The sequence below is a fragment of the Paramisgurnus dabryanus genome, chromosome 21 (assembly GCF_030506205.2).
Source record: "Paramisgurnus dabryanus chromosome 21, PD_genome_1.1, whole genome shotgun sequence".
NCBI lineage: Eukaryota > Metazoa > Chordata > Actinopteri > Cypriniformes > Cobitidae > Paramisgurnus > Paramisgurnus dabryanus.
In genome coordinates, this window is record NC_133357.1 from 3,078,803 (window position 1) to 3,090,276 (window position 11,474).

Consider the following 11,474-nt stretch of genomic DNA (forward strand, 5'->3'; position numbering starts at 1 on the left):
CAGGAAGTTCCTTGTGGTAGTGACAATTGTAGTGGTCATTGTCCATCCGCCTTGCCGTTGTATAACACTGCTGTTAAATTCCAAATTGGGGCTATACTATACCTGCAGTAAACTTTATTGGTGGTGTAAACCCGGCAGTGTCGCATCCGGGCAGACGTTTTTGCCTTTTGATTTCTGTGCAGTGCAGACAGGACAGGACACTCGGAAACCAACGTGGACGTGGGTCTGTTTCTTTAAGTGTATGTATGCAAGTGTTTATTAATTGTGTTTGTGAGCTGTAATTCATTTTAATAACTTGTATTATTGAATTCAGGGAATAATATTTGTATATAAATTTGGATTATGTGTAAAAAATAATCGGAAAATAATTATATGGCTAATCATTTGGCATATGACTTAAATGGCTTTTGGATACTTTTTTGCAATGTAGTGTATGCATGCGTTTTATAATTTTTCTACATTGGATAAAACAGCTATTTGAATTCTGTTTATGTTTGTGCTTTTACTAACCGGAAAAAGTAGTGCTTTGATCAAATGAAATACCTGCCTTGGGGAGGCACTGAATTTAACTTTTGCTGATTAGTTTTGCTAATGTGCATTGAGGCCACAAAACGCCTTGGCGTCATATTGTTTTGGTTATTTATTTAAACCACAATGTTCAGTTTGTATACGGAAAGTTTGTAATGATGTGAGGTGCAATTAATATCAGTTAATTATGCTTATATAACGAATTTAGTTTTTTAAATATAATTTATAAAAAACAAAAACGTTAAATCGAAAGAATAAAGAAAAGGTTAAGTTAAACTTGTTTCAAGTGCAATTAATTAATATATTTTAGGTGCACATTTGCAACTCCTGCTCTTTCAGAAGTAACAATTTCAGAACACAACAGTACACTTTTAGTGGACTTTTCTTAAGATTGAATAATCAAATTTTGGACATTGTTAATATTCATGCTATGTTATAAAGCAATTCTGTCTGACAAAGTGAAAATTAAATTTAGCCTTATAATACTGTAAGTAAGATTTTAGATCAAATAATCAAAAGACTTTTGTCAAGCCTTTTTAATACACCTAAATGTAGCTATTATATATAATTTTTAGAGATGTTTTTAACGTATTATGAAGAGTAGGCATCAGTAATGGTTTATTTTTTTGTGATAAATATAATCTTACCTGTAGCCTACTTTCAAAGTTTGAACGCTGAAAGGATCATATAAGTATTTTATATTAATGTTAAACAAATGTCTGTTTTGAAAACTATATGTATTACAGTAATTCCGAGCAATGTGCTCCGAACGGCTCCAGACAGACTTGTGTAGACCTTATGTTGTCTGTGTGCGACAAGGCCAAAACAAAATCTGCAAAGGGTCAGACGGGGTAAATATAAAACAGACATTTGGCTGAACTACCGGGCTGAAATTAGTTAACTTGCTTTATTACACTGGATGTTAAACTATGAATACCATTACTAATAGCCTAAATAAAAGCAGGCATTACTATTAGTTTTTGCAGAATAAAAACGTGTATACCATTACTGTTAGTTACTAGGGGGAAAATCACGTATACCATTATTATTAGTTTTTTAAGAAGAAAAATGTATACCATTACTATTAGTTTTTGAGGGAAATGCTTAAATACCAGTACTATTTGTTTTGGGGGAAAATTTTTGTATACTATAACTATTAGTTTTGGGAAATTAAAATTAATGGTATACATGTTTTTTTGTGTAAAAATGATTGTTTAGTATTCGTTTTTGGAAAATTAAAGAATGTATGCTTTATCCCCCAAAAAACTAATAGTAATAGCATTCGTCGTTAAACATCCTAAGCAAGTAAGTTAATTCCAGCCACTGCAAGGATATATTTATACAGAACATTTGGTTTTCCTCGTTAAAAAACAGCATATATTAAATAGCATAGTAGGGTTTGTACATATCATAGACACCTTAAAAAATATTTCATTTTTACTCTTAATTTCCACACTGTAGCTTCAGTGCAACTTAAATATAACTATTAATCTGCTAATAATATTAGATTCATAAACAAGGTTTTTATAGGTCGAAGAAAAAACTGTTATTGCTGCCATGAACTCAACAAAGCAGTGGGAAAAAGCAAGAAAATGGGAAAAGCGATCTTTGGGAAAGGGTGAAACGTAACACATTCCTAGTTGTTTAGAGGGGGAATTTACAGCTAAGTAATAAAAGTTTACGACTGGATACACGCGGTCATTGGTTGCGTCAGACCACGTGATACTCACTCTATGAACATGAACTTTGTGCTGTTGTCTTCCCCTGGATCTCCCCATCTATCGACTAGCGAGCTCGCGGTGGTGTTGAAATGACCTTACCACTAGACATTTCTTTCGTTTTCTGTTTGCTCGGTTGGATTTTTAACACGATATATAACGCCATCTTATCTCGTCTGCTTCGTCGCTAGTAATGACTGAATGAATGTCCTCAGACGTCGCCTCCTCCCCAGCCCTCTTTCTACCTATCTGGTCCCCTAGAGGAAAAACACGGCACTGATAGCTGAAGGGTGACGGTTCAGAGTGCGTAAATGTGATTTCCCCTCGAAAGAGTAAACATTTCCTGCACATAAATGTTGCGGAGAATGGGATTCAGATCCTACTGCTCTCCTAGAGTGTGCGTCTACTGCTACACCGCCGAACGTGCGTCACGCAGACAACGGAGAACGCTGGTAAGTAAATGTGATTCTGCGCTCCTTATTGGCTTCTTACAGACCTGCATTTACACAACGCGGAGGTTTGATATTAGCACAATATTAATGTCAGAGGTGATGTGCTGAACATAGACTATCGGGCATGTAACTTATGCAGATATTGTATGTATTTTGTTGTTGTGGCGTTTCCAGTGTACTTTATTGATTGTGAACGCGCAATCCCTTGTTCACAAGTGACTTATGCTGTTGCTGCGCAGGTCTATTGTTGATAATTATTTGTTTCAACGACATTGAGTTCAAGATTTTTGTAAGATGGAGTTAAGTTGTGTCTAAACGGGTGTGGTTTTGGGTTATTAAGCCTACTGTATAATCATTTTAATCACAAGCTTTCACATGTGGTATGTTTGACTGTGCTTAGCTTTCTGATTCGTTCCATCATGTGATTACTATAAACGACTTCATTGTATTTAGTTTCCCTGACAATGTGCAATTGAATTACTTAGAGACTGTTGATAAATGTCAATCGATTAATCAAAAACAATATTCAGCCCATATTGTGTGCACTCATGAGGGTATCCTATGAAATTGTGTTAGAATAATGTGAATTATATTTAGAACATATTGATTATTCTCATCAATGATATTATTTTATAGTTATTTAATAATTTAACAATAAGTATTTGAGTGTTATGTTTTTGAGAGACTGGCAGCGGGCAAAAATCCAACCGCATTAACCTCTGTCGCGGTTCTTATCATTTACCATACCAACTGTGTATTCTGGTTGTGTCTTTATTATAATGACAAGCATTGTATACCATTTACACAATCAAACACACTTGTTCACTCATTTATTTACACACACACATACGCCCCAGCACTTCATTTTTTTTTACTTATCTTAAATTCTCTTTGTCTCACACACTAACTAATTTTTTATTTTAGGGGTACATTTCGCTGTAGATGTAAACATATTCAGCAGCTAGTTGTTGTTGCATAACAAATATATGCTATAGGTTTATGTCAGTTTTTGTTGCGGAGCCAGAATCACCAGTTCGCTGTCTCTATTACACACACTTTCAGATTCAAGAGCTCGCTCACTCTCTTTTTTTACGCACACGTGTTCAATCATCCAACACTGTCATTCCATGAGGACTAAATCAAACAACACTGCCACCTTGCGCCTGCTCCATATGCAATACATTATAGAGGGCCTAAAGTAAGGAAGAGCTGTGTAGCTACATAGAAATTAGATTTAAAATTTCATAAGGGAATTTGCCATGGCATATGGTGCTATAGATACCTAAAGTTTCTTTTATAGCCTGCATAAGACCTAAACATATGAAATAAACATTTCTGTGTTACCTTTCTCATTATAAAGTAGATGGGTCATAATGAAAGTATGATATAGTAAACAAATAGTAAAAAAAAACATAAAACGAAACTGCTTGGATTAGAATCATTTTATTATGTGTTGTATATTTATGTATGGTATCTTTTCCCAGTTTTACTTAAAGCGAGAAATAAACGTTTGAAAACAGAAATATTAAAACACAATCTGTTTATGTTCCCAACACGCTGCAGTTTTTCCACATGCACGATAACAGAGACAATATTGACATATTAAGTTTTAATTACCAGTGGAATTAATTATGGATTACAAATAGTAAAGTCCGTTGATACTTCATTGTGAGTGGCGATCTTCCGTCATGACCCTCTTGAAGTCCACGCTTGAGGCTGGTATAGGGAAAACAAAATACGGTCAATAATAAAACCAGTTGTTGTGAACATCACAGCTGCTGCCAATAAAGTCATACGAATTATCAATTAAATTGTTAAAATTTATGTTTATTTTCTAGTGCAATGTAGCATAGCTAGCAAACTAAGAATTGAGTGTGGTACGATAAACATTTTCTAAAGATAGGCTACTTAACAAATAAAACTATTTTTTGTTAAATAAAAAAACATTTGCCCATTAAAAGCACTAAATAGGCTTGATCAGTAATTTATTACGACAGAATGCTTTTGTGTGTGTTAGCATGTGGTTGTGTGTGTGTGTGAGTGTTAGTGAGAGAGAGAGAGAGAGAGAGAGAGAGAGAGGGAGGGGTTGTTCACCGCATAGTACAGTCTCATGTGTGCCACAGAAAATGACTGTGGAAAGCTTTAATTTGCTATCAAAAATGTCGATTTAAGTAATCCATGTGTCTATGTGTCGTATATTTGCGGCTTAAGACTTATTCATTTGTATATTACAGTTATTCTTAGAACTATTAACAACATTCTAAACAAGTTCATGAAATTGTCACATTTATTGCCATTCGACTATCATTTACGTAAACTTTGAACCAATCTAGTGTCTGCCATTGCTATTAAGTTTGAATCATAGAAGATATAATTCAACTTTGCCATGATAATGAAAACAAAATCCACGCAAACTTTTAATTCCAAACATTTCCTTACAAGAACCGCAGGGCAATGTTAGTTCGCTGAACTTCAAAACATCTTATTCATGAAGGTCATTAGACGGCCACATAATTTTACAAAATTATCTTGTGTTAGTTAAAACCATAATGCCCCTTCGGGGTCGTGTGTTGCTATAAGTGCTTAGCTGCACATGAGAGCTCTGTTATATCTGTCACGTTACTATTATGGATATTGTTTTCGCATAGATACATCGACATATATCACAGGCCATGGAAAGTTGGGCTTGGAAAAAGAAACTAGGTGACTCAACTATAGAAATTGCTTACAAATAAATAATCTAATAATACAATAGATTTAACCCTCTAGTATGCTATATGCACAATGGGTTATTAAAAAGCGTGTTAGTATGCGCCTTACATGCTTTTATCACAGACCATATTATTATGTGCGTAAGTACGCATTAAAAGTGAGATTTTGGCGCATTTCTAGTGCGTAGTTTTGTTGAAGGTAAAAAGAATACAGGCCAAACGGGATGTCTATTTATTGCCTCTTCAAACGCTAAAACACAACCATGTGATTTGTCTTGAGGGCTGCAATAAAACACTTAAAGCTCCTTCTCTTCAGTCACATAAGCATACCAACTGCAGACTTGAGTGTGATGTGTTCTACTCACTATTTCATTCACAAGAGTGATGCCGTAAAATAGATCACAATATTAAATATCGTCCCATCAAAGGCTTTTAGTTCAAAGCCGTTGGAGCAATAAGGTTGAACATCAAAGAGGCCTGCATAGACGCAACCTACACTATCTGATCTCTTAATTAAGAAAAACTACACATCGAATTTTTTTTTAAAGCCATTTAATGTTATGATAATTTTAAAGCATTTTTAAAGTTTGCTGATTTTCCCCTTCATGTACCTTAAAAATTTGTTTATTACGTGGCTTCTCGCACGCCCCAACTTTATTAGTAAAATTAAAAGTTTAAATGACAATTACACGTGTAAAAATTGACACGTTTGGCGCATTTTAAATACTTGGCAACTGTTCAATTACCACTTTATAAAATACGCTATGAATGACATGCGATAAAACGCTCAAGCACAATCTTTCACGCAAGAGGTATTTTTATTACTATTATCTATTACTTTTGTAAGTTTTTGTCCAGAGTATTCATGCTGTATTATTCTCGATTGAATAATAGTAATATGTAAAGATCTTCTACGCCTTCTCATAAAATTTAGATTTATTATTTACTTTTGCGGTGTGCAATTGATATATTGACATTTTTCAGCCCTGTTAAAACTACAATTATTGTAATTATTATACTATTAGTATTTTTATTATTATGACTATTATTAAGTATTTGCAGCAGTATTAGTTGTGGTACAAGCTAATTAACAAATATCGGAAAATAAAATGTAATTGAGTAGACGTTAATTGGCCACACAACACATAAATTATACAAATAATATTTTAGTACTTACATATTGACGATCTGACTTTTTTCCCAAATATAACAACCCATCAAAAAAGAGAAAAAGTAAATCCTTGTTATTGATTATTTCCTGAAGTACCTAAAAGCATGGACTAAATAAATATTGTACGCATTTAATCAATCGATAAGCAGATTAGTCTGTTTTATAGATGTTAAATGCTTTTTCGCACTGTCAGACTGGAAGTAAATTTTACTATTCTGTCAATCTCTTGTTTTGCGCACCTCTTTCTTAACCACTGTTTTTGGCCTCACACTTTCCGTCATGTGGCCTGCATTAAGGTCATGAAGCAAACCCTTAAACCACTCGGTACAAACCATACTTTCTCCCTACGACTAATTCAACACAATATATAAATTAATGAATAAATAAAAACTATTTGAAGAAATAAATTACACAGTAGTTGTATTTGTACTGTTCAACAGTTGCCATCATAAAACAATTCCGCAAAAGTTATACATTAAATAAATACAGTGAAATGTACTTTAATTTTGTAAATATGATTTGTAACATTTTCTCGCCTATAGCAATTCTGTAAAACCTTTAAAATAAAATGCTACATAATGAGCAGCTTTCTGTTCAAAAGATAAGAGACTCGTTGCACAGCCCCCATACATTCAAAGGGGTAATTGCCTCAGAGCTGGAAGTCCTCAGTTGGTTTTGTTACTTTTATGGCACCAAGGCGCGTTTGACGCATTCTTTAGTAAGATTCCCCTTCCCCCCTCCTTCCTTAGGTTCTTTTTACCACTGAAATTATCAATACATTACAAATGGTTATAGGAAAAGAGCAGACGTTTCCCCTTCAGCCTCATGAAAGCCCGAGGAAATTAGACAGGGAGAGAAAACAAACAAACAAACATCACGGCGATATCTGCTGAATAACGAGAAGAATAGTCTGGTATTTTTGCCACAATGAAACTTCGTGGCAGTTTATCAATTTTACATTAGATGTGTATTAGCATATTTCGTTTTAAATTACCTGAATATCAACGTGATTTGCACATTAGAAACGAGGGTATACAAAATAGGTATGCGCGGATATTAGTATGGTTCAACAACATGGCTGCAATTAGTTCTGTGGACACAATCTTGTAATTTTTCAAGTGTCGTTATTGTTTTTAAACTATAACATGCATTTAGACGTATTACAATTTATTACGCCCTGAAGGTAGAGCTGTCCTGATAATTAGGATTGCCATATTCATATTTATTGGTATATTCACTGTAGCTATTTTTTCTTGACTGTTGTCTATGTTAACGTCAGTTATCAACTGCAAATACGAGTCATCCAGGTAACTCTTTGAAATTAAATGTTACTCGTTGTAAAATCCATGAAATACTTTTAGAATCACTTTCACAATGCACGTGGACAGGCTTTACATTAACCCACTGAACAAACAAACTTAGTGAGATACATGTTCAAAAAGTCATAATTCTTTGTTCTTGTGTGTGTGATTCTGCGTTTCTTTGTGTGTAAGTGTGTGTTTACTTAAACATTATAAACTGAAACCACGGGGATACGAAGCTACAAGCTCGATATTCCTACGGTGCGCAGCGAATTCAATTGGCTGAAAGTGGTCAGGTGACGCTGTCATATTGTCCTTCCATGAGCCAAGCCTTGGCTATAACACTTGGTTTGCGCGTCTTAACCGGAGACTGGAAATTAATATTATTGAAATCCCTCTGAAGTTCATTTGAAAGAGAGTTAGGAAAGCAGACAGGAGACGTGTGTATATGACAGAAGGAACCCGAGCCCAAAGCACAAAGAAAGTGTGAGATTTAGGAAGGGGAAATAAGATAGGAGGGCGAGTTGATGAGAGGGCGATAGGGAAGGTATGAATTCGTATTTCGCGAACCCGTCGCTCTCTTGCCATTTATCTGGTGGGCAAGAGGTTTTGCCCAACATGCCACTGAACACGACCACATATGATTCAGTCAGACATTTTTCGTCTTATGGCACCACGGTGACCCAAAACCGGATTTATGCGTCCCCTTTCTATTCACCTCAAGATAACGTTGTGTTTGGATCAAGTCGAGGACCGTACGAGTATGGATCTAACATGTTTCTCCAAGATAAGGACGTGCTTCCCAGTTGCAGACAAACTAGTATGGGACTCAATGCGCAGAGCCACGTTGCCCAGGAGTACAACCTGGAACAAGCTCGTGCAGGATCACAGGAACAGAAAGGGAACAACATTCAGATCTACCCGTGGATGCAGCGCATGAACTCGCACAGCGGTGAGTTTTTACTGCTACTTGGGACATACCCTGGTGGAAGGCTCTGTTTTACGATACGTCTTATCAACAGAGTAGCTACATTTTATGGCCCCATAAACCACTACTAAATCATCAGACTATAAAAGCACCCTTTTTCAGAGAGGGGAATCCCATTTGGCTAAGCTCTTTAATACTCGATCGCCAAAATAATTTAAAAAACTTAAACCTTAAGTGTTAAGAATGTACAAAAGCAAAGTACATGGGAAAATTGTTATTTGCATGCTTTTTTGTCTTCGTCTTATAAATCATTATTTTCATATGAACTTTAAAAAAATGTCCCAACTTAAATGATTTAAATACATTTCCGATGTATGCTGTTTGGAAAAAGTAACAAAATTATTACCAGAAAATTTTTTGAATTAACTACCAAAACTAAACAAAATGTAGACTTCAATTTGTGCAAATAGAAATGCATACTTTATAAATACATGCTTTTGTCAACATGTTATGTCAGTTGTCTTAGAAATTGTAATTTAACACCTGTAATTCACTTCATGCTAAGTTTCTAACAAGATTCCAAACATGTATTTTTATGATATTTGTTTCTGTGTGTTAAAAATATTTTTTATTTCCTCTGTTCCTCACAACAGGAGTTGGGTACGGGTCAGACAGAAGAAGAGGTCGCCAGATTTACTCCAGATACCAAACCCTGGAACTGGAAAAGGAATTTCACTTCAATCGGTATCTAACCAGGCGCAGACGTATCGAGATCGCCAACGCTTTGTGCCTAACCGAGCGTCAAATCAAAATCTGGTTCCAAAACCGGCGCATGAAATGGAAGAAAGAGACCAATCTAACTTCTACTGTACCGGGGACCGAATCAACGGGCGCTTCTCAGGAGACCGAGAAAGAGACCGAGGAGGAGACAGAAGAGGCTAAAAAGAAAGATTAGGAAATCTTTTGTTTTGAAACGCCTGTTAACTGCAACGTAACTACCTAAACTTTGAGAATTGCAAATATTAATGCATGGACCGTATACTCTGCTATTTCTTTGACTGCCCCCACCTCCTCAAACCTGCAACCACACACACTATTATTACCACCACCACGCCACTAACATTTACACACGTAGAAACAAAAGGAGAGTTTGAGAGGAAGAGAGAAACGCACGTTATGCACCATTATGCAATTCACAAGTCTTTGTATTGAAAATAACTTTTTTTGGCTGCGTGGTTAAATGCCACAGATTATCTGTTTGTGTGGTTGACAGCTGTAGTATTATCATGTTGCAATAGGCTATTAGAAAATAAATACTCTGATTAAAATTTATTCTAGCTAATTTGGTAAGCAGGCTACGTTTTCCCAACTATACAAAGAGCCTCCAAAGAGAGTATCCTAAGCATTCCAAATGTCAAAGTAACTTCTTAAATGCACATTCAGTGTTTTTGTCCACGCGTATTTGTACAACGATGCAAGCACTGACGGGATGAATTATACTACCTAAATCCTTGTTACATTGTATTTTCATTTTTCTTCTCAGTATTGCCTTTGCCCCGTCAGTGTTCTGATATTCAAAATGCCACTGTACATCATAATTGTAGCTGGTATGCATATAAACATGTCTTAAAATGAAAATCAAACTCATATGAAAATAAACGTATACCTTGGTACGCAATTATATTGTTTGTGTAAACTGTGTATTATTTAATAAAACTCTTGAAAATAAAAGTTGTATTGTCTTTGGTTTGCCTCAAGCGTTCAAACTCTGTACACATTCAATTCATGTTAACGGAAAAAAATTGTATTCGGCTTCACACGTGTTTGATGCAAAGAAGCTTATTTATGAACTTACATTTACTCATTTTCTCAAGCTCGTAGCGGAGCAACAACAACAGATAGTCTATCAAATCTTAAATCATTTCTATCAAAAAGTTATATAGGCATTTGGTTTATCCATCAATTACTCCATATAATTCTAATTCAATCAGTAAAGTCATTCGAATATTGCAACCCTATAATTGCTACTATCAAATAAATGTCTATAATGTCGACTGTTACAGCGTCTGTTAGACGTTTCATTCAATAAATAAAACATGCATTCTTTATGACAAAGAGTCTATGCTTAGCTGGCGAAATCACTTCTTAAGTTGCATTGCTTGGTCAACGCTGAATCAGATTTTCTGCGATAAATATTGACATGCAATTTAGAGATCCTGCTGCAATAAATGCACAGGTTCCTACATTTGGATAAACCAGAGCGCATAATCTGTACATTTTCAGATTTTTTATTTATTTATAATATGTCACATTGATCCTTAATAACTATAAGCACATGCTATCGAATAATACGCCTAAAATGATAACAGACACATAAAAAGCATGAAACGCTGGAGATCATCAAATGCTTACATTTTACTTGTAACAAATATAACATTTGTATACCTTATATTACCCAAATTAACATGACATTGATGCGTCAAACTATGTTTTTTTTACTATAATCTTCAACACATTGCTGCGTGTGCCCACGTTGGTACATACGCGCTTTGTCCAGTATTAGACGCCAGATGACGCTCTTGTCTAACGGTCTCGCCCTTTTTAGCCCAGACCCCTAGATGATTTCCATACCCAGAAGTTATCGGACACGTTTTCCTGTCTATCA

At 35.2% G+C, this 11,474-nt stretch overlaps 2 protein-coding genes and 1 long non-coding RNA gene across 4 annotated transcripts in view; 2 read left to right on the forward strand and 1 right to left on the reverse strand.

Moving 5' to 3' along the window:
* hoxc10a (homeobox C10a) overlaps positions 1-11,474 on the forward strand; it is a 43,776-nt gene that overhangs the window by 24,080 nt on the left and 8,222 nt on the right. The gene's annotated exons all lie outside the window — the stretch shown is intronic.
* LOC135775258 (homeobox protein Hox-C6a) lies at positions 2,054-11,044 on the forward strand. 2 transcript variants are annotated; one of them, XM_065285328.2, is made up of 3 exons: positions 2,054-2,698; positions 8,606-8,833; positions 9,463-11,044. In XM_065285328.2, the coding sequence occupies exons 2-3, from the start codon at positions 8,656-8,658 to the stop codon at positions 9,762-9,764; spliced, it is 480 nt and encodes a 159-aa protein (XP_065141400.1). In that variant the 5' UTR covers positions 2,054-2,698; positions 8,606-8,655; the 3' UTR covers positions 9,765-11,044. The 2 variants fall into 2 exon arrangements, with proteins under 2 accessions (XP_065141400.1, XP_065141399.1); XM_065285327.1 differs by lacking the exon at positions 2,054-2,698 and having other exon boundaries at positions 7,007-8,833; positions 9,463-11,042.
* LOC135775261 (uncharacterized) overlaps positions 2,709-11,474 on the reverse strand; it is a 116,359-nt gene continuing 107,593 nt past the window's right edge. The window contains exon 4 of the long non-coding RNA XR_010543851.1: positions 2,709-4,414. This is a non-coding gene — a long non-coding RNA (uncharacterized lncRNA). The remainder of the gene's footprint in view (positions 4,415-11,474) is intronic.